This window comes from Rhinoderma darwinii, chromosome 1 (assembly GCF_050947455.1).
Source record: "Rhinoderma darwinii isolate aRhiDar2 chromosome 1, aRhiDar2.hap1, whole genome shotgun sequence".
Classification (NCBI taxonomy): Eukaryota; Metazoa; Chordata; class Amphibia; order Anura; family Rhinodermatidae; genus Rhinoderma; species Rhinoderma darwinii.
The window spans coordinates 567,342,331-567,369,355 of NC_134687.1; the positions used below are offsets into that span (position 1 = coordinate 567,342,331).

Genomic DNA, 27,025 nt, shown 5'->3' on the forward strand with positions numbered 1-27,025 from the left:
TCTAATGGCATATGGCAACCGCACTATTACAGCCCGCTAACCCTCATCTACTAATCTAATATGATGCCTAGATATCTCTATGTACTCTATGCCATTGCTGCATAGTACAGCAGTGATCTCCAACGTGTGGCTCTCCAGCTACTGCTAAATGACAGCTACCAGGGCATGCTAGGACTTGAGGTTTTGCAAAAGTTGTAGAGCGACACATTGGAGACAAATATAAAAAGGTCAGATATTAAGACATGGAAATAATGTAGGCACAATTAAATCTATTTTATATTTTTTCCATGTGGTCTTCCCATTACAGTTCAGTTCTCAGTTTCTGAGCTGCACGTCTTTTAGTGGTGTAAATAGTTATAAAACTTATTTTATTGTGATGACAAACTGTTATTTTGCAGATAAACAGATGAGGCAGTGGAAAGAGTAAGCAATGAAAGATAATAATAATCCAGTGTCATAGACATGTCTGTTAGATGCAGCCGCACTTTGTTAAGTATAGTTACGACTAGACTATGGACAAAATATGTGGCTCCAACTAGCCCAGTTATAATCACAACTCAGCCCTCAGCTTTAATCAGGGAAGTGCTGGCGTAGGACTGTTGCCAATATCAAGTCAACAGGGACTACTGTTGGGGAACCTGCCTGTTTTCATCTACTGTCAAGCTATTGTCCATTTTCTAATTTTTCAGCATTGGATTTCTCATCATAGTTCACAGGCTTGGGTACAGATTTTGACAATCAGACAGTATTATAAGCACCAATATTTGACATCTGAGGCAATTCTGTTGTATCATAAGAACTATTTCTTTCACAATTACCCCCTACAAAGGCTTGGTCTACAGACTCCTGGCGGTAACAAGACTGCACTACGGACATAATAATAGGACTGCTCTACTTCCCACATCATTGTGTATTTAGAACAATGAGAGCTGAAATCCATCCTTCAACATGTCTTACATTTGTCGGTGATGGCTCACTAATAACTTATGCCTACCTTTTGAGGGTTTCCACCAATTGGACTACCTAAAGAACAGTGTCCAAATATGCCTCAAAGAACAAAAGTCCTTAAAACAGGGTCTGAAAAGGACCACCATAGGATCCTCTGGTGGGCCTAGGCTCTGTCACAATAATGGGCCGAAAAGGTCCTGCAAAAGACAACCAAATTTGGAGCGGACTTACGAGCCAATTACTTGTCATTAGGGTCTATTTCTTATGTATTAATTCACAAATAACCTATTTGACCTTATGGACGTTATTGTCCTTTAACACATGCTTAAAAGTGGACGTGCACCTGTTCTGTATAGATCATGGAGGGTGACCTATGGAACCACAGTCCAATGCTGCTTTCATCTTCGTAAACCATAAGTAACCTAGATCAAAGACAGGCATAAAATACCTACATGATCTCTACATTTATTCTTCTTATCCCTTTCTCTAGATATTCTGCTGGAACAGTGTCATGTTTTTATTAAAGAATGAAAATAAACGGATGCTTGAGCTTGTACTTGTCTTGTTCTCAGCAATTTGGAGTTCAGTTCTAGACCATTATGTCATTACAATAAGTCGTACAGCCACTTTAATCCGTCAGCTGGAAAAATTGCTAGGCCGATTAAAATAATTAACTTGAAACAAATCTTAATTCTTAAACAGCTAAAGAAATTACACAAAAAAACACAAACGCGACCATCTTTACTTTGGGTATTTAACCCCTTAATGACCGCCAATATTTCTTCTTATAATGCCTTATTTTACAGCGTCGCCTTTTCTATGGCACTGTAGAATAGGTTCTGCATGGCTGTACTGTGCCGTCTAATGACAGCTTAGCTCCCTCTCTAAGGGCTTGTCCACACGTAACGGAATTGCTTCAGAAATTTTTTGCAGCAATTCCGTTGAAAGTAGAAGGATTTACGTTGAGGCAAAAACGCACCATTTCCTGCGTTTTTAACTGCAGGAAATGGTGCGTATTTTGCTGCGTTTTTTTACGATGCAAGTAGATGGTGACATCTCCTCTGAAAAGCACAGCAATTCTGTCCACGTCCTGAAGCAGGAATTGACATACATCGGTACAACAAATACGCACCGCAGGTCAATTTCTGCACAGAGTTTTTACTCAGTGTGTGGATGAGATTTGTTAAATCTCATCCACTATGCTGCTACTGTATTCTGCTGTGTATTTTCTGTCCGCAATTCCGGATGGAAAATACGCAGCAATTCCATTACGTGTGGACAAACCCGAACATCTGGGATTGCAGGAGTTTTAGATCCCATCAATTTAACTCTTATCGTAACAGTCAAAAGTGAACAATATAAAAGAATTTAAAGAATAACTTAATCCACAAAAAAAAAAAAAAAGACACTAATGTATATGTATTCCCAAAAGGCAACTAAAAACCTGATTCTTCCCACGTAAAACAAGGCCCCATAGAGCCAATTCAATGTAAAAATGAAAAAAGTTATGGCTGCCGCACTGTCGAGAGGCAGAAAAACAATAATTACTTTGTCATTAAGTCCCAAACAGGGGTTAACAGATGTCTGCTATGCAAACAATAGCCCCCTTTGCCCCTTCTGCTAACTTAGAGTCTTTGCCGATGCTGTGGTTTAGCGAAGAAAACAGTAGTGTAATTGGTGATGTAGAGATGTGATCTACGCATGAGATTTTGCTTATGTGTTGTAGGTCAACTGAATGGCAGCCAGCAGTGACCCAGAAGCTTTGGAATAAACAAGATTGAAAAGATTGAGTTTTAATTAAAAGATTAGATGTGTTCCCCACAGCTACAAGTGATATCAGTGATTAATCCAATTACCGAAAACAAAACAATTCAGCGGGCCGGTGGGTGGCTGCTCATACCCTTTATTTAGCTTAGTTGTACTTTTATGTTTGAATTACTGCAATAATGAAAAGCAGAACTGGGAAAAGACAACACACTACGGGAATATCAATAGCAGGCGGGTTATTACAAATTAATGTTTTGTCTACTTAAATATTCTTGCCAATTAAATGGGGCGTTGCAGTGTCTTTCTACTTCAAAGTTCATTTGTCTGATATATAAGGTGTGTGTATTGACAAGACTGTCCAATGGTGAATTAGGGCCAGAAGACAAGTTCAATGTTTCTAAGCAATTGCTTACATGAGAACCTAGGACTTCTTTCACCTAGTAAGAATTTATCAATGTTACTAAGCCAAGTGCCACCTACACAAATAAATTAAAATCAAAGTACCCCCTAGGCTATGATCATACACAATGTGCTGGTCCTATTAAATGCAACGTATAGAGGACAGTATGATTGCCTTCTAGACACAAGACATGTACCATGTGGGGTATAGGTATTATTCAGTAACAGTATGGAGGTATTATTCAGTAACAGTATGGGGGTATTATTCAGTAACAGTATGGGGGTATTATTCAGTAACAGTATGGAGGTATTATTCAGTAACAGTATGGAGGTATTATTCAGTAACAGTATGGGGGTATTATTCAGTAACAGTATGGAGGTATTATTCAGTAACAGTATGGAGGTATTATTCAGTAACAGTATGGGGGTATTATTCAGTAACAGTATGGGGGTATTATTCAGTAACAGTATGGAGGTATTATTCAGTAACAGTATGAGGGTATTATTCAGTAACAATATGGAGCTATTATTCAGTAACAGTATGGGGGTATTATTCAGTAACAGTATGGAGGTATTATTCAGTAACAGTATGGGGGTATTATTCAGTAACAGTATGGGAGTATTATTCAGTAACAGTATGGGGGTATTATTCAGTAACAATATGGGGGTATTATTCAGTAACAGTATGGGAGTATTATTCAGTAACAGTATGGGGGTATTATTCAGTAACAGTATGGGAGTATTATTCAGTAACAGTATGGGGGTATTATTCAGTAACAGTATGGGGGTATTATTCAGTAACAGTATGGGAGTATTATTCAGTAACAGTATGGGGGTATTATTCAGTAACAGTATGGGAGTATTATTCAGTAACAGTATGGGGGTATTATTCAGTAACAGTATGGGGGTATTATTCAGTAACAGTATGGAGGTATTATTCAGTAACAGTATGGGGGTATTATTCAGTAACAGTATGGGGGTATTATTCAGTAACAGTATGGAGGTATTATTCAGTAACAGTATGGAGGTATTATTCAGTAACAGTATGGGGGTATTATTCAGTAACAGTATGGAGGTATTATTCAGTAACAGTATGGGGGTATTATTCAGTAACAGTATGGAGGTATTATTCAGTAACAGTATGGAGGTATTATTCAGTAACAGTATGGAGGTATTATTCAGTAACAGTATGGAGGTATTATTCAGTAACAGTATGGAGGTATTATTCAGTAACAGTATGGGGGTATTATTCAGTCACTATGTGGTTATGGTGTGGCGGTATTATTTGGACCTTATATTGTGTTATTATTGGTCTTATAATATTTAGTTATGTTCAGTAACAGTATGCAGGGAATATTAATCTGGTATAATGGTATGATTTAATAATTGTATATGTATATAGATAATTATTTTTTGTGTGAGAGGGGTGACATGCTTTGGGGCTTGCAACACTCCTGGACGAGCTAGAAATTAGCGATGCAGTTCTCTGCACACCGCCTTCTGAATTGACTGCATTATTGATACAGTAATTCAGCATTTGGGGCCCCACTTTCAACTTTGCCCAGGGCCACACTTCGACTAAAACCGGCCCGGCGCCGGCTTACGCAAGGGTCCGTCTTGGTGTCTCATAGGTTGCAGGACTAACGTGGCTGAAGAGGCCTGCAGATCAACTCCATTACTTGCAGGAACGGGGCTGAGTATAAGTTTTTTATTTGTTTGGTGGGCACCATCTACAAAGGGGGCAGCGTGCGCCACTCTCCGCCAGAGGGGGACCGCGTGCGTGTGTCTCTCTCCACAAGAGGGGGACCGCGTGCATGTGGCACTCTCCACAAGAGGGGGACCGCGTGCGTGCGGCACTCTCCACAAGAGGGGGACCGCGTGCGTGCGGCACTCTCCACAAGAGGGGGACCGCGTGCGTGCGGCACTCTCCACAAGAGGGGGACCGCGTGCGTGCGGCACTCTCCACAAGAGGGGGACCGCGTGCGTGCGGCACTCTCCACAAGAGGGGGAGCGCGTGCGCGCGCCAGTCTTCAAAGGGGGACCGCGTGTGAGCGCCACTCTTCACAGGGGGACCGCGTGCGCGCGCCACTCTTCACAGGGGGACCGCGTGCGCGCGCCACTCTTCACAGGGGGACCGCGTGCGCGCGCCACTCTTCACAGGGGGACCGCGTGCGCGCGCCACTCTTCACAGGGGGACCGCGTGCGCGCGCCACTCTTCACAGGGGGACCGCGTGCGCGCGCCACTCTCCACAGGGGGACCGCGTGCGCGCGCCACTCTCCACAGGGGGACGGTGTGTGCCACTGTCTACAGGAAGGTGTTGCGATATCTTCAGGGGTGAGTGGCACTATCTACAGCGGGCACTGTGTGTGGCACTATCTACAGCGGGCATTGTGTGTGGCACGATCTACAAATCTTTACGACTGGTGTTCAGCTCGGACCTTCACCTGACAACAGACCCCAAAAAGTGGACCTTTGCTAAAAGTAGTTTGAGTACCCATGGTCTATACTTTAATATCATTGTATCCTGCTATCATGGAAATTAACTACGGACCTGTATGTAACTACAGCTCAGTTGTAGTCACGGATAAAATGTCTGCCCTAATGGAGCTGAGCTAACATCAAACACTGAGGAAAATTACCTATATGCAATTACATATCATTTTTGAGCTCACGACTGGACAGCGGCTTTAATTTGTGAATATCAAATCACAAAGAATATAACAAGTGACCACAACACATGCAAATTGCGACCTTCTTATAAAAAAAACATCGAACGCATTGGTGACAGTTTGTCATTCTTGTTTTATATTTTTGGGTGTGCAATAAGTTATTATAGATTGATTCAATATCAGGGACCTTGTGTTATTTCTGTCATATGCTGTACGCTCCGATAAAGATCAGCATCAAAAAGCAGCTTCCTGTCAGTCCACGATTGTAGAACTGATACAAGTCATATATTATTACTGATTTCCGACAGTGTGTTGTTTAAGAAAAACAAAAAAAAAACCTTATTTCTATGTAGTTTTCTATATTTAATAGTTGCATAGACTGGTAAACAATATTCCTTTATTAGATATAAATGATGTGGTCTAATGTAAATAAGACAGAATAAATGAGGTAATAGAAGTGAAGTCTCAACAGTTAAGAAAACAGGAAGCCATTACATAAGGTATTCCATCATTTACAAAACTGTAATATAAACTAAGGCTGCATTCACATGAGCGTGAGAGATTTACGAGCGTAAATCTGTCCATGTTCGTTGCGTTTTGCGAGTGGAATGTGTTTTTCACGGACTCGCAAGCACTTTTTTTTTATGTAATTGATGCGTAAAACACGGACAGCACACGGATGTGCATCCTTGTGCTGTCCGTGGTTTGCACGCACCATTGACTTCAATGGGCGGTTAGGTGCATAAAAACGCAGCAATATAGGACATGCAGTGCGTTTAACACAACGGACACTCGCTGCGTGAAAACGCACGAATGTGTGAATAGCCCCATTATAATCAATGGGTCAGTGTGCTGTGCGTTGTTTCAATGCACAGCACACGGACGAGTTTTACGCTCGTGTGAATGAGCCTCAACAGTAAACAACTGTGCAAAAGATAGAGGGAGAAGTCACCAACTGGGGAACAACTTATGTGACATTACCACACTAAATAAAATCTCAGATGTGCACAAAAAGCAGCTTCAGCCCTTTCCAAGATATTGATAATTCCATCAAATGTTGTTTTCATGCCCCCCACATTTATAACTGCCCCTCACACAAGCGGGGAACTTGTGGCATTCTAGTTTCCTCCTATAGTTGCTACTTGACAACCACTGAATCTGCCGTCAGCGTCTGATAAATGCAGCATTTCAGGAAGGTGCCACAGCGAAGACATACCCCAGGCGTAGTGGTTATGTCTGACTGGTAACATCTATTCTAATCAATAGACAAAAATAAGGAATTAGACTCGACACCAATTTCTGTCACTGTAAAGACTGACTCTTTATCTACTGACTGCAACAATATGGAAGCCGGGGTTCTATCACTATATAATTAGACCGCTTAGCTGTCCAGTCGGGGAAATTTCTTCTAACATAATTATCCTTTAGAAAGCATTGACATGTTACACAGCGCTATACATTGCATGAAAAAGGGAGCAAACACAGAACAAAATACATTAGATACAGGATACAAAGGGAAAAGAGGCTCCTTGACCCAAAAAGGGTACAGTCAAAGGGGTGGAGGAAACCCTTGAACCAGTAGAGGTGAAAAAAAAGCAGCAGTTGGCGGTGGTAGTCGTTGTTTGTTTCTTGTTGATGTGGCATTTATGAGTATAGTTTAGCGACTGGTTAAACTTTGTCCGCGGTTTTACCGCAAGCCATTACACAGCATGCTGCACTATTTTTTCAGGTATTTTTCAGCTGGATCTGTGACAGAGGCCCCTAACAAAGCCTCTAACGCAGATGTGAATAGGCCCAAATAAGATAAGGAAGAGAATTCCACAAAGCGGGGACAGCACGGGAGACATCCTGTAGATATGCAGAAGAAAGCATGGTCACAAACCCTGTGGGAGCTGTAATGACAGCCATATTTCTTTATGATCACCTCTTCCAGAAACAGATAAAACCAAAAAAGTACGAAAGAGATTTTTCATCAACTTGGAAGAAAAACACATTGTATAAATAAATTGTAAATACATAATTGTGCAATTGCCACCATATGTTTTTGCACCACGGCTCTTAACTGTCAGGGTGGCCTATGGACTCCTTAAGGCATTGGGACCCAGTTATGACTCATTTCTGGAAATTATGGCTCCGATTTATTATTATTGCACACGTCTGTGTCACGCAGAATCTGAGTTGCTATGAGTCCATATTATGGACCCACAGAGCAATTGGTGCCGAAGTCCGAAGTATTAGGCCTCGTGCACACTTCCGACACGGTTTTCACGGCCGTTTTTGACGGATCCGTGTGTCGGTTTTATCGGCTGTGTGCACTCCCGTGTGCACTCCGTGTTTCCGTGCGCCGAGCATGGTACTGTCCAGGGTGCTGAAAGAGTTAATGGGCTGCACTGATCGGCGGTAACTCTTTCAGCCCCCTTGACAGTACCATGCTCGGCGCTCGGAAAATACAATTTTAATGTAATAAAAAAAAAATCATACTTACTTTCCTCCTGTCCAGCCCCCAGCGATGACGTTTCATCCATGTCGCCGCTGCAGCCAATCACAGGCTGTAGTGGCGGTCACGCACGTCAGGATGATGTCAGAAGGCTGGCCTCCAGGGATGACGCTTCATCCCACGTGACCGCCTCTGCAGCCTATCACAGGCTGCAGCGGCCTCTGCAGCCAATCACAGGTTGCCGCGTCATTCTGGAAGGTCGGACTGGAGGAAGAAGAGGGACTCGTCACCAAGACAACGACCGGGTAAGTATGAACTGATTTTTATTTTATTTTTAATCAGCAGCCTCTTTTCTCTATCAGTGATTGATAGAGACAAGTGGTTGCCGATTAGTGTAATATTTCTGTTATGTTTTACTGCCCGCCCGGCGGTTGCTAGGCAACGGCTTTGTCACACACGGACGGCACACGGATGCCTTCCGTGTGCCTTCAGTTTTTTGGACGACCCATTGACTTCACTGTCACGGAATCCCGGACCAAAGTAGGACATGCTCTACTTTGGATTGGAACGGAGCAACGGGACCGTCAAAAAAACGGAAGTGTGCATGGCCCCATTGAAATGAATGGGTCAGTGCGCTAGCCATCAGAAAAACGGCTAGCACCCTGAAGGAAAAAACTGAAGTGGGCATGGGGCCTTATTAAACTATTAATGTAAATTTTAGCAACTGGAGGACTAAGCATTGACTGGGGAGCGGGGAAGAGCATTCCGGACAATGATACATTTTCCAAGTTTGGCCCTCATCATAAGAGTTTGTCATGGACTTGTCAGAGTCTATCCTGGTTAGTCTGTAATTAGATGATGATGAAGAACTAGTCACAGAGCTTAGTATTGGGGTTGTATTAGTACTACACACCGACTCTCTGATCTTATACTGTGAGCTCATGATTTGCTGCAAAGTTTAGCTCACCAGTAGGAATGAGGACCACCTGTGCAGCCCCTGAAGTAGATCATGTTCCCATCCACGGGTCTAGGATATCATTCCCAAATAATAACTACAGAACTCTTATTAACTAGTCATGATGACATGACAATACAATACATGTTTTACTTATATAACAACAAGAATGAGGTTAGGTAAAACTGTGGACTACTCCCTTCAGTCTATCACTTCAAATGCCAAAAAATCGGAATCAATCACATCAGTAGGAATTGTATAATTGAATCTGATCAATCCTAAAGCTGCGTATGTCCATTACATACCCCGTGTCCGACCTATCGTTCTAATGTCAGACAATGAACACAAGTCCAGTGTGCAGAGTCCTATAAAGAACTTTTCACACACGTTGGTGAGTGCTACCACAACAATCCACGCTTGTACTGCCTGACAAAAACTATACAAACACAGGCAGGGAGAGGAATGTGGAGAGAAGAGAAAAATATTTCTTAAAACTTATTGCAAATAAAGCGGTTTTGTCGTCCAAAATCACAACGACATTTTAGAACAAGCACATACAAGTAGACACTGCAATAAAAATACACAACTTTTTTGTTTACCTCTGTGTGCGTCGCAGCCTGTTCCTGGTCCTTAAGTGAGGCAACGTAAAATTAGAAAGGACGGTCCAGAAATTGGAATCTGACATGTTGAAAACTGACACCAAGTCGATCGTTTCAGCTCAGGCAATGCTCCGCTCCATAATATGGAATAATAACGTCCTGGAGACTTAGGAGCTGAGTGCAAGGAGCTTCCAAACACGCAGCACAGCATGGAAAGACCCCTTCAACGCAACTAACCCAAAGAGTTTCTCCGCAGGGAGGCAGTTCCCTGTCTATATAACATGCAGAGCAGAGTCCACAATGACACTGTCATAACGCTGCCCTGACCGCTCTGTATATAAGGCGTATCCAGACTACAAACAATCAGACTAGCTGAGGCTCAGAAAGCCTGTACTCTGTATGAGACTCAGTCTAAGGTGCCCTGTCATATGTTAGGCAGATACCATTCACGCATTGCCACAGGGGAGACACGTGTTCCTGTAATCAATCCACCGAGGAAGAGATCACTTTCACTGTGATTTTAACATTCATTCCCCCAGTAGAAGGAAAAAAGTGCACACAGGAGGAACATGTACAGAGCCTGAAAACAAGACGTCTGGTCTAAAACAGGTGAAAACCCACATGAATGTCCCCATAATGTGTCGTCAGCTGTTCTGAGAGACTTTCACAAGACTTAAACCTGTCACCTTTGATCTTCTCTCTCTCTAATAGAATGAAGAAGGACGAGGAAAATAAAAAAATCAGATGTAGGCGAAAAAAAAAAAAAAAAGGAATTGGGCATTATACAGCTTCTTTCATGTACACCGGCTAGAAAGTCATTTGTGCCTTGCGCAAACATAGCAGGTAACCGTTTATACTGGGCAGCCTTGCGGGCAGCAGGTTTGGTACAGATATCAGATGGTAAACACAACAGACTGTAAACATTTGTGGACACTGATGTATTCTGTTTTGTCAATAGTCCGAGCACCAGGACTACAGAGAAAGGAGACCTGTGTCCTTCAAAGCCCCGGTGCTCGTGAAAAAGTATAAAATATACACACACATTTATACTAGAATTGTGCGGTAATGAAATGGGGTTCCTGAATCGCAGAAACCGCTGCTACAGAGGGCACATAAAGTAAAAATAGGAGTGGTGCCACATTTATATAATGTATGGCATGCTTGTACAATAATGTACAAATACGCGGACACAATTTCTATCCATAGGTCTGATCTGTAGGGGTAGATTATAGGCACAGGAGCAGCAGAAAGGGAATATCCACCCTTGAACACAATTTTATTTTTTTGTACCCCGTACGGATTTCTTCATATATATTCTCCACGTCCTTTGCATGGACATAGAATTATGCACCAGTTTTGATAAATCTTCCACAGTAGGTTGGAAACCAACATTCCTCTACTAGACAGAACTTAGGAGTTTACCCCGTAAGCAGTAAGCTCCCCCTAGTGGTGACTACAGGCAGCCAGCATGTTATCTTTAAACCCTATGACTAAGCAAGGGTTTTGGAGCTCTGCATCAGAAAAACAGCACGCTTTAAACATATATTAAAAAGAAATTCAGCACAGGATTCTTCACTTAAAGAGGCTCTGTCATCAGATTATAAGTGGCCTATCTCCTACATAATCTGATCGGCCCTGTAATGTAGATAACAGCAGTGGTTTTTATTTTGAAAAATGATCATTTTAGAGCAAGTTATGAGCAATTTTAGATTTATGCTAATTAGTTTCTTAATAGACAACTGGGCGTGTTTTTACTTTTTACCAACTGGGCGTTGTACAGAGGAGTGTATGACGCTGACCAATCAGTGACCAATCAGCATCATCCACTTCTCATTGTTCCAGCCCATTGATATAGCACCAATAAGATTATTTAGGAGATAGGGCACTTATAATCTGGTGACAGAGCCTCTTTAAGTGCTTTCCATTTAAATAACCGATACCACACTAACCAATGCAATTCAATGGGGCTATTCACGAATCTGTGTTTTTTTCAGGGAGTGTGTATTTGTTGCGTGAAACTCATTGCATGTATTATTCTGGTCAGTTTTTGCGGACCATGTTTTTAATGGGTGTGTGAAAACAAGGGCCATATCCATGTGCTGTCTGTGTTTCGTGAATAAATTGCTTGCAGAGGAGAAACATGGACGAGAAATATGGATGACACATGGAAACCACACTGACAGTCATATTTGCGGAGGCAAATAGGACACGCTTTTGTGAATAAGACCCAAGGGGTAATTGTAGCCAATACACCAGATACTTTGATCTTGTTTAAGTTGACAACATGAAATATTACGATTACAGGGTTAATTCTATCAAAACATTTAACAAATTGTCGTACGTTTTACAGAATCCCTTAGGCTGGGTTCACAGAGTTTTTTGCAGGGGGAAAATCTGACTCAAAATTCCGTTTGGAATCTTGAGGCAGATTTTCCTCTGCCAGCACGCCGATTTTCGCTGCATTTTTCGCCCACGGCCATTGAGCGCCGCGGGCATAAAATGCAGCGAAATACGCTTTCTCTGCTTCCCATTGAGGTGAATGGGAGGTCAGAGGCGTAAACGCCCGAAGATAGGGCATGTCCCTTAATTTCCCCGCGAGACGGTTTTTCCGCTCGCGGGAAAAAACGCCTCCGCCTCCAATTGAAATCAATGGGAGGCATTTTTGGCGCGTTTTGCGGCGCGGTTTCTGCGTCAAAAAACTCTGTGTGAACTCACCCTTAGAGGGTTTTTCCGCTTATTCACTTCTGGCATATTAAACTGATCAGTGGGAGTATAAAAACCGGGTTCCTCACCAATCCTGAGATCTCAAGAGTAGATTCAGTGTTTTGTGCAAAAGCAGTGAGTATTTTGGTGCCAGCGATACATGGACTAGTACTGGTGCTAAGAACAGATGCCTGGGTCTATGCTTAGTATGGCCAATTGAGTACATAAATACGTTAAATGAGTCCCAGGAGTTAGTTAACCAGAAGTAATCGCAACTGGATTGAGGAACTACTGAGCATTTCTGAAGACCATGTGGGTAAGACAGCTTCCAGCGCATGACCAGCTTTTATGGGCGTCCCTTCTAGGGTAAGCCGTTGCTTTGGAGCCCTGAAGTAAAGGGAGCCCATCTTTACTAAAAGGTGGGGTACAGTAGTGACCACTGTGGATGACAGAAAGGAAGGGTGGAAGGAACATTTCAAAATTGAAGGAGGATCACTGGAAAATCAAAGAAAGGAGGTGGACACAGGAAAATGCTAAATAATGTGTCTGAATGTAGTCATGATGGAGTGGGGCCCCATTGCAGGTTTTGCCGTGGAGCCTCATGGTTATGTTACTGCCATCTTTACAGTCTCAAGTGATGAGACTCGAGATCTCCACCAGTCATTCATCCATGTGACCTAAAATAATAAAATTACGGATTTGCTCATATTTTTGTTGGTACTTTTGTACAATAACTTTCTTATCCTTTCTTCAGACAGTAGCTCCGTCAAATGAATATCACATGAATATGACAGCAGTGCTTCCCTCCCCAAACCCTTCTTCTGCACGTAAAGAGAAAGATTAAGAATGAGGACTAAACAGGCACCTATGGGCTCGTTCCTTATAATAAGCTTTATGTCTGCATAAAACGTATCCTCTCCACTGTACTCACGACAAATAACTGCAGCGGAGTAGTGAAGATAAAATATAACTTACTCCAGCCTGACCTCAGGGAACATGTATTTTAATTTATGGCATTCTTCAATGCTGTGGTCATCTTAAAAAGACAGCGTCTCCCAGCGCACAATTGTATATCTGCATATATTTTACGATTATTCCCAGACACCGTTTACTAATGTGTTTCACTAAATATTTAATACAATGTAAACACCAAAAAATAAAAGCAATAAGTAATAGCAGGAGCAGAATTCACACATTGCATCAAGGGACAATGAACAGAGGGGTCCCAAAGGGCATGCCAAAAATAAATAAGTGCAGGTGGTAAGGGGTTGAGAGTCTTTGATACTCAAGGCCCCAGATTAATCTCAATCTGTCCCTGATAATGGTATGATGTGAATTAGTTTGGTCCATTTGTGTTTACTTGGGATATAGGATTAGACAAACCTTGTCAAAACACAGAAAGAAGGCGACAGCATGCACCCAGGTGTAGAAATGTACCAAAAAATATCTATTCCAGAAAAATAAAAATGCAACATTTTAACCCACGCAGAGGTTTTTTTTCCAAGCATCAAATGCTCGAAAATGACCCCTGTGGATGCTGCCGCCTTCGTCTTGTGCTTTGATGCGCTTGGTTGTAACGTGGTTCCTGGACATTGCGACCTTGCATTCTGATTAACCCCTTTGGAAGAGGAAACTCTTATGAAGGGAAGGTGCTGTGGACGCCATTTGTTTCTTCTAAGCTAACCTTGTTGTCTGGCAGGATTCTTATCTCATTGACTCATAAACTACCAGTAGTCACACTACTCACCTGATAGCTTGGCACTGAAAGATTTTGAGTAGCACTTGACCTTTCCTAGCACAGGTACATCTCGATCCCCCCCCTCCGTCTACTTGTCTAGGGTATAATGAACACTTGTCTGTCCCCCTGCAGTGTTGTATGCTGCTGCAGGAGACTAAAAGCGGCCATAGTCCAGACCAGAAGACACTTGCTAAACAATATGTCCCGACTGATCTGCCCCATTGGACACTCCATCATGCATTAAACTTGCGGGAAATATAATTTTGTGTATGTTCCCTTCTCGATGAGCATCCAAAATAATTTTAGAAACTTCTGATGGGGCAAAAATGTCCCATGTATGAACAGGTAACACTTAAGCTTTCACTAGAGGATAAAATCTCAGATCTTTTTTAAGGTCATAGACTGACAATATAACAAACTAGGATTATGTTCTTTGAAGTATTTGTGGTACAGATCGACCATGCAGTGTAGTATTTCGGGGATTTCCCTTGTGCAGGAAGCCAACACGAGCATATGTAACTCAAACACGTTCACCGCCTTATAATAACATGACAGCCTCACATGCATCAGACCCAGTTATATATAGGCTTACACACACAATATTCCACCTACACAATCTCCCATGCCTCAATATAGATGTCCAGGCCTGCCTGTAGCTGTACTCATTCTACATTCATGGCTCTTAGTAATCTGCACATTTTTAAGGAAAAATGTTTTTCAAGATAAAGTCTGTTGTCTTGCATTGCAATTAGTTACCTCTAAAAGGTTCTAGGACCAAACACCTTCTTTCATCTCGGCATTCTGGATCATTTATTTTGCATCGACACAGCTGAACTTGGCCTTTTTTTGGTGGGATATGTAGTTATTTTTTTATTAATTTTCTGGGTATAAAAAACAATTCCTTTTTTTTTTTTACATATATATATATATATTTATTTTAAGTGTAGGTTGTTATGGTCACTGGAATTCCAAACGTGTTTTTTTTTGCTCTATGTATTTTTTCGTTTTAGGGACTTAACCCTTAAATTTTTTTTGTGCCATATTGTGCCTGTGCATACGAAAAATACAAATATGCACTACCAGTCATTTACAAGAGAAAGCCCGATCCTGACCTGCCTCCAAAGTGACATTGGCCCCGCGCTTAAAGTGCCGGGACCGGTGATCAACTTTACAAGGGAAATCCCTCCCTTATACAGTGCTGTGAATTGCGGTGCAGTGTTAGGTTTGGCATCCTATTTGATCCGAGACATAGCGTTGGGAGCAAGGCTGACATTATAATGAAAAGGCATGTCATTGTGTGGCAACCGACAGACGCCCATGACGCACATTTTGGCATGGGGTGGGCAGGGTTAACATCATTGATATTACCTGTCATGTTGAACATGCAGTCCCACCTGCTGTCAGTGTTTTATAGCAGTCAACAGTGATTGACCACTCTCTCTGTACGTACACTCATACAGGGAAGGCAGTTAATCACTGAGAAGGATCCGCCAACTGGACGCCTAAGCTCAGAATCAGCAGAAGTTTAGATCAATAAATTAAAAGTTATACCGAATCTTTTCCTACAAAACGATATATTAATCTTGTCAGCTTCTCCTGCCATCTAACATGCTGCCTTTTCAACGTGATAGTTGCCCTTTAAAAAATAAACTAGGCATAAACATAGCTCTACCTAACCCCCACAATAATCATTAAAGAAGCCCTCCCAAGCTTTTTCTTTTCTATTATATTATAAGATAGTACAGTGCATGCATTGTTCACCCTTTTATAATTTTTACCCTTGTCCTCTTTCTTCGTGCAATTGCCCCCGTATCGTACCGTGTCCATCACCACGGGACTGTAATCAGACTCAAACAACTGTTCTGGATTGACCGGAAGCCAGTCTGAGCGATAGCCGGGCAGATCTGAACTACTGTTTGACGTCGCTCTGAACCCGCTCCTCTTCCGTGCCCCCCTGATGGCCGCACAACTCCTTCCACTTGGAAGAGCGATCGCCAGCCAGCTTCTTCGCAGCTAAATGATTGCCCCTGTAGTTTTACTGTGCACACTGTAGATAGTGCCCACATAAATAGTGCCAGTGCCCATTTAGAAAGTGCTAGACACAGTGCCCATGTAGTGCCATACCCTCCTGAGGATAGCGCCACACACACCCCACTCTGTAGATAGCCCTCCCCCTGTAGTTACCGCCATTAGGGCTCCCTACAGGAGTGGAATCCCAAGCCAGAACGTAGCCAATGGTCTGGCTGGGGATTGCACTCCATGAGGAGCCCCTGATGTCATTGTTTATACATGGATAGAGACGTCAGGGGCTTCTCCAGGAGTGCATTCCACGGCCAGAGCATTGCGACACTCTGGCCGGGGATTCCAGTCCCAGAGAACCGGAATACCATATATAGAAAGCGACAACAGGAGCTCCTCTTGGAGTGGCATCTCTAGTCGGATCATCGGCTGTGCTCTGGCTGGGGATTCCGCTCTCGTACGGAGCCCTAATGGCGGTGACAGGAGGGGGAGTGCTATCTGCAGCAGGGATGTGTGTGGCTATCTACAGAGTGGCGTGTGTGTGGGGCTATCTACAGGGGTAGGGTGGCGCTATCTTAAGGGTGGTATGGCACTAACTACACTGTGGCACTATCTTTAGGGAACACCTAGTGTTATGTGGGACTTGCAGCCACAGCCCTGGAAGAACGGGAGGAGGATCTTGGCTAGACACGCCTCTAGCGGTCTCTCCTCTGTAGGTGGCATTATGGGAGTTGTAGGAAGGAGAGACTTGTGTGGGGACGCAAGTTTGACGCTGCAGCAGCTACATCTGGACAAGAGTGAAAGAGAAAATAAAGATGGGGCAGAGCAGTAAGAACGGTAAGATTGCATTTATATTGCTAGCGATACAAAACAAAAGGCTGTAGCATTACAGTACTTAGGGTAAGATTACAGGCAGCCTAAGCAAAAAAAGAAAAAGACTTGGGAGTGCTTCTTTAAGGTTGTAATATGGAAGGGGAGGAGATAAGTGGCGGCCAAACACCTCTAAAGTCGCTTATATGTGTTTATGGGGGGGAGACTCCGGAAATGAAATATTATCCAAAAAACTCATGATCCCCTTATGGGCTGTCTCAATCACCGGAACCAAAATCTCATGTCTAGAGCCAGCTTCAACTGAGGTGTCTACCCCCACAACCTAGTTAATATCTGATTATATAATGGGGTGATTTAACAAGCACTATAACGTACTCCGTATCACCGTGACTGTCTGGTCGAAAAGGAATTTATTTGTACTTTCACCTCAGTGTCTTGCTCCAGACAATGCTTATAATGAATGATCAGGAACAATGACTGGAGCCGTGTTAAATACTTCAGTGACGCCAGGAAGCAAGCAAATCATGACCTATTTTAACATGAACGGCTTGGAAAGCGCACTCCTTGTTAGGACATGTAAAACTAATTTATTGTTCTTTTGGTGCAATTGTGTTTTTTTGCAATTTTTTTTAATAAACAGTACTTCTGTAACTACACACACGTTGAAAGGAAGCAGTGCATGTGTCTCTATTACAACAGGTAGGTCCACACATAGTAACAAAACATCTCTGTAGTGCTATTAAAGCATTACTTGTTCAGGCCTCATGCACAACAGGTCCGTGTAACAGCTCCGTACAACCTCCAAGATGTGCGGATCCATAATACAGTGCCTGTAGAAGTGTATAGGCCCTTACGGTACCCCAGTAGTGTGGCTCTGATTTCAAACAAAGACTTTGTCAGATACCGTATGAATCAGACAGAAAACAAAGCGTGACATGCTACGTATGGTGCTCCCCATATGATGCCTAATTACAGAGCTATTCTCCTAGCAGCATTGCTTCCAGGGAAGAATATCTCCGAAATACAGGGGGATTCTGTATGTCATGTTCACTAGGCCAAAAGTAAGACTGAGGGTGTGGTTGCTATTTCAGATCATCTGGCCTGTGATGTTTTCCTTTTTCGGATTTTAACAGTAGACATCCAATCACAGTTCATCTTTAACTTTTGAAGCTGCAGTGGAAAAATTAAACATAAATGCTGATTGGTTGCTGTAGCAAACAAGTTCAACTTGTTTTTTTTAATCGGGGCTGATCAGATAATTGTTCTGGTTATATTATGTAATCTCTTGACTGCATCTATTACATGATTTGTGATGTGACTTTGCTGATCATTAATAATCTCACAATATTTGCTCTTTTCTATTTCATGACCTCAGTGATTTTATCATTCAATATCTGTTCTGTTCAAATTGGAAGAAAATAACATAAAAATACAGGAAATTTGCATCTGTATTTTGGCGGTAGTGGCGGGGACAGACGATGCAGGAAACTTGATTCCTCACATACAGGCAAATGATTAACCGTAGGTTTACTTCAACTTCAATTTAGGAATGGAGAGTTCTGTAAAGCTTGTAGTGAACAGATACTGTGCTTCATATAGAGAACTGCTGCACAACCTCTTTTGGTCTGAGCGACACAGGGTTCAGGCTGGGTCAAGGTTGTCGGAGGCTCCTTGGGCAAAAGATTTGGTAACCATGTCATATAACGTGCGGCTACCTTAAGATGGACTTAGGACCTATTATGCTATGTTTATCAAAGGGATACCACAATCTAACACATATGACGGCAGCCCCACTGAACCCTGCGTGGTGGAGGCCCCTGGGAAATTGGCCCTTTTACCCTCCCTATATTCTGGCCTGCTGGTGTTACTATATATAGCCTTTGATTTGGCCTATATGCTGGATCTCTCCCCACTGGTCAAGGAGATCAAACTTGCTGTGAATCAGATTTTATTGTGGACAACTCTGCATTAAAGTAAAAACACACAATGCATTCAGTCCAGTATTGTCTCAAAGGTTAGTACACTGCACAAAAGCCACACCGAAATGCCTCCTGGATGGCAGACCGCACATATGTGATTTAGAGATACACCATAGGATATTTAAAGGGACACTTAGTCTCCACTTGCTCCGCAGCCGAATGCAATTTTTTTGTTCTGTGAGAAGCCATTTCAGGAAGGAATAAAGCGGACTGTGTATAATTCTTAAAAAACATTAAAACAGTTCTCTGGTGCATATTGTTCTTTAAGAAAACATCATAAATATATACAATTCTAACTCTCAATCCCCCCTTGGATGCTGCACCTTCCTTGTAACATCAAGTCCAAGTGCTAATGTGACCACATTGTCCCTTTGCTCTGGTGCTGTATGGCCATGAGCGCCAGAGGACGTGTACAATGAAGTCATACAATTATGTAAAAAAAAAACAAAAAAACATTTCTGGAGGAAAAAAATAAAATAAAACAATCTTCAAAAACAATTCCTAGAGCTGTAATCTTTATTAAGTGAAAAAAAAAATCTGCTTCATAGATATATCTGCTCCATATCTCCCAATCATCACATTAATCTTAGGAGTCTACATTATTTGTTAATTTATTTTTAAAACCGGGGATAAAGTTTAGGTTTAATCTAATATTTTATGCAATGTACTGTGCATACAACTCAAAGATGCCAGCTCTCTTGCCCCCCCTGCTGTTCCCAAATATCGCACCTTCACATGGAAATGAAAGCAGCTCTTTCCCACAGCTGTTTAATAAGATGTAAGCGTCCGGTTACAGTATATACTCCCCATGGTATTAAAGATCTCATCAGTTTTTTTTAATGCCCGTGACCTCTGGAGAGCCGCTTCTTGCTGCAATCACGAGATGACCTGTTAATATTTAAAAATATATCCGCTTTAGTAACACGATAATGGACTCCTTGCCCGCCTCAGCTATTGCTTATGTAGCTATTAAATCTAAACTGCAGCCCTCTGGACTCCCTGACATAGTGTCTGCACCTCTGGGCCTTCTTGTGATAATTGAGCATTGTAATTAAATATCAGCGCTCCCCTGCTTTACCTATAGATCAGCTCCGCAGCCTCCAGTAACTCACAGTGCAGGGCTGCTCTCTCTCACTCTGCTGTCTCTTTAGTATTCGGCTTATGCTGCTCATAAACAAGCACACGTACACAGCTCAGCTCTATTCATTCATGTAAAATAAAACCATCAACATTTATTCACAAGCAATTTGGCCAAAATTTAAAACATGCCATTTATTTTACAAAGGATTATCCTTTAAATATGAAAGATATTTCCAATGTGTTTCCACAAGTATAAATATATCTAGCAGAGCAATTACAATGCTTGAGCGACTGAGAAAAACAAACACTGTGGTAGAAGAGCTCCACCCTGTGGTCACACTATTGTGAAAAATTGTGATACAATGGTTATATAAAAAGCAGTCAAACGAAGGCTATGTTCACATGTTCAACTTTTGCCATAGGAAGATCTTACGTGGATTGTGAAATGAATGTTTCGGAAATCCAAGTCTGCCATGGATGTGCTAGCGGGTCTGCCGGCAGATTAACCCCATTGTAATTCAATAGGGCTATTCTGTGCGGAATCGGCGCAAATAATGAACATGCTGCAAATTTTAAAATCCACAGCGCAATCATTATTCCACATGGATTTCACCTGTAAAACCCTCAGGGACAAAAAGGGCAATTTTTCGAAATTATGGTAAATTGTGGTAAAACAAGTTGCTGCGAGGCAATCTACCGCAACGAGTAAACCCACCCTAATAGGGCAGGAAAAAAAGAGGTTGTCTTAGTGACACAACAACCTCTTTAACCAGAAGGGTAAGTGAGTATTGTAAACTTGGGATGTTCCAAAAATAAAAAATGCTGGTAATGTACCTCCAAACTGTAGCAGAATTGCAAGTAGTATGTGTCTGGGAAAGAAGGTAGTACAGAATGATTCTAAGCGCTAATTCTGAGGAACGTGAATAACGTCCGTGTGCTGCACAGGAAAATTACGCGCAGCACACGGACCCATAGATTTCAATTGGGCCGTTCACACATGCAGGAGTTTTCACGCAGTGTGTCCGTTGCGTAAAACTCACTGCATGTCCAATTTTGGTGCATTTTTCACGCACCTAGTCACCCATTGAAGTCAATGGGTGCGTGAAAATCACCCACAGCGCACAGATGCACATCCATGTGCAGTGTGTGATTTACGCATCAATTCAATTGTAAAAAAATTATAAAAAAGGATGTGCTTTGCGAGTGTGTAAATAACGCATGCCCTCGCAAAGCACACTGATGCATAACGGACCAAATTCCTGTGCGTTTTTCACGAACGTGAATCTGATACGCTCGTGTGAATGTAGCCTTAGGATCTGCTAGAATGCATGTTGTTGAGAACTAGGTTTAGGATATTCCATGGACAGACATGTTTGATACTTGCTTGGAAATGTCAGTAATGCTGCTGTGTGTTCATTAGGAGATTAAAGAAGAAACACAGAATTTAAAGCCCAACTCAGGCGGATCCCCATTTACAGGGGATATCACGTAATTGCTTTTACTAATGCCTCCTTCAGCATGTTTCTGCACAGAAGATGAATGGCGCAGTGATTTCTGCAATTACTGGGACTCCATCCCACATGCATCACCCCAAAACACTGCCTCTAAAGATAAAGTATTCATTCTCCGACAACAAGGCATCTGAGGTTTCCCAAAGCAACGGGAATGAGAAGTTTCATTTAGTAAATCTACACAATCATTCAGCTGGGAACACAATATATTTCTGCACATCTGTCCTCCTCATTTTGTGATATTTATCAAAACTAGACATTTACCAAAATCAGGGTAGTACAATATTTAAAGAGGTTCCCAGGACTAGAAAAAGGGGTCTGCTTTTTTCCTGAAGCAATGCCACTATTGTCTATGGGCTGCATCTGGTATTGCAGCACATCTCTAGGTAAGTAATGATGATCTGTAATTTCATCCACAACCAATGGACAAACGTGACGCTGTTTCCTGTAGGGAAAAAAACGCAGACCTTTTTTTTTTTTTTAATTCTGGCCCTTTAACATAACTCTCCCCCACCCAAAAAATAAATAAAAGTGACCTTAATCCACTATATTCCACCAAATCATACTCACAGGGGTCCAGGAATCGGATATCTGTGATGCTCTACTAGTTTAGCTTTCCGAGTACCAGATTGAAATGCAAAAAAAGTAGCCACCACTAAATTACAAGACTAATCAGTGAAAAACTGATATTTTCCTTGAATCTGCAGAGACAATATTCTGTATGTCAGGGAAGAAAATTTACAGGTGATTGGGATTATCTGTCTCTCTAGATCAGTTCTACATTGCAAAGGAAAAAAATGATCTGTGTTCAGGGAGAGGTTTACAATTATTTTATTTTTAAAGTACTGCTTACTCTGACATACCTGCATGGGAAGCTGCATGCTCTGGGCTCAGTGGGCACTCCCTGTGAAGCTGCTATCTCTCCCCCTGTCTTATCTCAATATTCTAGCCCCCCTTCCCACGCAAGGATATAGCTGTCCGATAACGCGGCACAGAAGTCTGCATCTAACATATTGTGTGTGAATTACACGGACATGCTATGACCAGATTCCTCAACCATATTTAGGAGGTGCTTAGCAAAAAGCAGGAGAGCAATACAAAACTGCAGGATCAGACTACACATAGGGGTTGTTTGTAGTTTAATGCAGCAGCTGTGTCAACCTGGCACCCAAAATTCTACATATGGGCTGCATACACTAAACGGTGTGATATTTTTAATCTCGAAGTTTTGCAAAGTTTCTTAATTTTTCATTTGAGGTGCATTTGAGCATACAAGTGCACGCATCTCTGCTTCCAAATAATTTACAACTCTCTTACTAACTTCAAGTTCAAGTGTGTATTAATGTGCAGGAGATTTAAACATTTGAGCAGATAGTGCACTAAATATATCAAAAAAATCTCCTCGTCTCGCAAAATTAAACATTGAAGGGGCATTTTTTTATCTTGGCACAGTGCGAGTTGTGGCGGTGCCTACTACTGCTGTGTACCCCGCTCATGCGAAGCTGCAGTACAATGAAAAGTTCTTTATCTTTCTCATACTTTGTGCTTCAATTCCTCAACATTTTAAGATCTGCACTTGGAGTCAGTACATGGAAACAAAATTTTTATTACATGCAGAAGCCGTAATCCCTCGTATCATGTTTAACTGACACGGGTGCATGGTTCACTAGAATAAAAAGCCCTTTTGTAAGCAATAATAGGTCAGGCTTTCAGTCTCTGGAAGAATCTTTCCATTTACGGACTATAACCCAAAATCTTAAAAATTGTAAAGAACTGAATTAAAAAGTATTTTAGAAAGTTGTAATATTTTAATCTTGAAATAATAAAGTAATATTTACATAAGACAAGAAAACCCTTTTATTATAAAAGTGAAAGGCCACTCTCAATTGGTCCCCTAACAACTGTGGTTTAAAGGGGTTGTCTCATGACACACAACCCTTATGGCGATCACTCAAATGCCACAGGTCTGACTTCCTATACCCCCAGCAAACAGCTGATTTTGCCAGGGAAAGCCTTAGATAGCCAGACACTAGCCTTTGCTAGAGAAATGTTGTATGAATGGTGGCCTTTCAGATAAATGGCTGTCCATGTAATACATGGACAGGTCAAGTCCGTCAGAGCAGGAGCCGAAGCTTATTGGCGTCTCTCTGCTCTGGCCCATAGAACAGGTCGCAAGGGGTGATTCCTCACTAGGACATTCCTACGCATTTATAGGCAACCTAAAGAATACATGTTAACCAGTGTGTTCAGTGCAAGAAAAAAAAGGGCACAGGGTGACAGTGGAAGGTAGAAAGATGAAGCTCACTTAGCGGTATAAAAACAAAACAAAAAAACAAAACAGGAAAGACATTGGTGAAAAGAACAAAGACAACCAATATCTCTGTGCATGGAGCCATGGGAGTATTAGAAAATACTGCATTTTTCAGACAATGTGATAGTGTCTACTCAATTTATACTAATAATTACTTCTCACAAATTACTTCTTTATATCATAAAAATGACAACGTCGTCTCTCAAACCTAAAACATGAGCGTTAACCTTGTACTACCCTATTTACCAAATAAAAATCAATAGAATATTGACAGAAACATTTCTCACTACTAGTAATGTTATTATAAATGAACACATTCTCCAGATATGTTATGTGTACAATAAATAGCAGTTTTTCACAAGGTCAGATGTAGAGGTAACACTCCAAACCATCGTGGCACCAAACACAATGTGCAATACTGGGGAACAGCTGCGTTTCCCAGTGAATTTTCCACAGGAGGCCAGAATACACTATGCTCTCAAGTCACAATATAGTATATGGATACGGTCATCTAGTATTGAAGGGTGTAACCACCAGGGTAGCAGGCAGATCAGCTGCTATTGGGACAAGCAGCAGAGGGGCCCCATCTTTAAGGATCCTCAGCGGTGAGGGGCAGTTGGTAAGCACTATGGATGATAAATGGGAGAGGGGGTGGCGGGAGAAAGAGTGCACACAAGTGAGATAGATTGAAGGCGAGAATAATCCTGAGCATTTACTAGAATCACTTGCTGCTGATGGTGATCAGGGAGGAGAGGGGACGTGCAGTACTTAAATTTTGCCATGAGAGTGTTTAGTGGGGACACTTAAAGGAATTAAATGGGACTTTTATTTATTTTTTTACTAGGGCAGCTAGGGAATGCTATAAACTCATCAGGTACTTAGCCCTGAAATGCCCCACTACCGGAAACTCTTGTAGTGGTCACATGTCGATGCAGTCAATTACTGGCCTCCAGGGTGATGCTGCCATAAAAAGGCATGTGACTGCTAAGGCCAGCGATTGGCTGCAGCTGCACGTGACTGATGAACGACAAGTAAAGTCTGCAAGAGATTCAGGGACTGGAGCGGAAGCGAATGAGGCCGCTGCACTGAAGGGGGAAGGGCATTTCAGGGGAGAGTATCTGGTTTATTATTTTATAGCATTCCAAGTCATAGTAAAGATTTTTGGATAACCCCTTTAATGTTATTAAAATTATTAATTTATAGACATCTTATTTGTCTTACACGGCCACCTGTGAGTCATGTTAAAATCGCACGATGACCGCAAGACAACTTCAGTATTTCCCTGTGGGAAAAAAGGCCATGACAACCATTTGACCATCGCTAGCCAGTCTGATTTTTTTTAGATAGTTGCAAGACTGCATGCAATCCCATTTCCCACGGATAGGTACTGAGGTTCCCTCATCATAATCTTATTGTGAACAAATGTCACATTCTTGTACGTGCCTTAAAGTGAATCACTGCTATATATCATTATGTGGCTTTTAGGCCTATAATTCTGTGCAGATTAATTTCTTAATATATCTTTATAGTGCTCTAAGGATTTGTTTTTCTGATACAGAGCTCCAAATGCCAGCAGAGAGTGTTAAAAGATAACATGCTGGCTACCTGTAGCTGCCACTAGAGGGGGCATAAGCCCCTTACTGCATAGCGTGTTATTATTAAATTAAATGTATAACAGTATACACTTAGCTCTTAAGCACCCTCTTGTGGTGGCTGCAGGTAGCCACTATGATAAGCAGTAAGCTCCCTAAAGTGGTGTATGGAGATAGTCAGCATGTTATATTCATAAATGCAGTGGAGGACATACTGCCTGTGCAGCCAGGTCAGCCGAATAGGTGCCTGGAGAGAGGGGGGCTGTAAGGGTATGTGCACACACAAAATTAAAACGTCTGAAAATACAGAGTTTTCAGGAGTCTGGTAGGACTAGCTGCTTTAATTTAGGTTTATGTGCTGTGTGGAGGAAGGGTGAACTGTAAGGTAATGTTGGGGACATCCTTATAGTTTATTTTGTGGGGTAGAGGGGCCTCTTTATAGATCAGTTTTGTGGCAAACTTTTTTATAAATCATTTGTCGGGGGGAGAGAGGACTTGATCTAAATGCTATGCGTAGGGACGGAGAGTTTTTTTCTATATTTCATTTTGTGGGAGAGGGTGCTTTGTGGGAGAGGGGGCCAGGCAGCGAGCTGCTTTTATCCGGCAGCGGAGCAGAGAGACATCGTCTCCCTGCCCCGCTGCTTACCAGGGGCATCGCTAGCACCAGGCCGAGGCCGCTCGCACCGCATCCATAAAAGTTACTATAGTAACTGCGGCCTATGTAATAAAATACACAGGCCCCAAAAGTAACGACACATACTTACCCATCTTTCTTCACGAGCGCAGAGGGAGTCCTGACGTCTTCTCGCATCATGACTCTACGCACAGCAGATGACGTCATGGCGCTATATGGTGTCGGGACATCCATTGCACCCGGAGGCGAAGAGGAGGGTAAGTGCAACAGTACTGCCTACTGGGGTCCTGTATCTAAGCCTGCCTTGTGGTAGGCCTACATACAGGGTCTAACAGTATCACACATGGACCCTGTATCTAAGCCTTCCTCGCTAGGCTTCGATACAGGGCCACAGCAGACAGTAATCTTATACAGTATACGATTACGGTCAGCTGTGGCCCTGTTTCTAAGCCTGCCTTGTGGTAAGCTTAGATAGAGGGTCCAACAGACCGTGTCACACATGGACTCTGTATCTAAGCCTACCACATGGTATTCTTAGATACATGACCCATGTCCGATGGGCCCTATATCTACGCTTACCACATAGTAGGCTTAGATACAGGGCCCCAGCAGACCATAATATTATACAGTATAAGATTACTGTCTGCTGAGGCCCTGTATCTAAGCCTACCTTGTGGTAGGCTTAGATACATGGACTAACAGACAGTATCACACATGCGCCCTGTATCTAAGCCTACCACATGTTTTCCTAATTGGGGGTTTTTGTGTTTGTTTTTTTACAGGTTCGGTCGTTGGACTACATCAGATTCAAGGACTACTTCAATGACGGCTTTTTTTATTTTCAAAAATAAT

The 27,025-nt window shown here is 42.2% G+C and overlaps 1 protein-coding gene across 8 annotated transcripts in view; it reads right to left on the minus strand.

Annotated features, from left to right (window-relative positions):
• The window catches only part of MAST4 (microtubule associated serine/threonine kinase family member 4), a 554,832-nt gene that overhangs the window by 129,421 nt on the left and 398,386 nt on the right, over nt 1–27,025 (minus strand). For 2 of the 8 annotated variants that reach the window (XM_075838938.1, XM_075838924.1), the window contains exon 1: nt 9,776–10,044. The exons of the other annotated variants lie outside the window; for them this stretch is intronic. In XM_075838938.1, coding sequence (XP_075695053.1) covers nt 9,776–9,861 — 86 coding nt within the window. In that variant the 5' untranslated portion in view covers nt 9,862–10,044. Of the gene's footprint in view, nt 1–9,775; nt 10,045–27,025 lie in introns of those variants that run through there. 8 annotated transcript variants of the gene reach the window in all.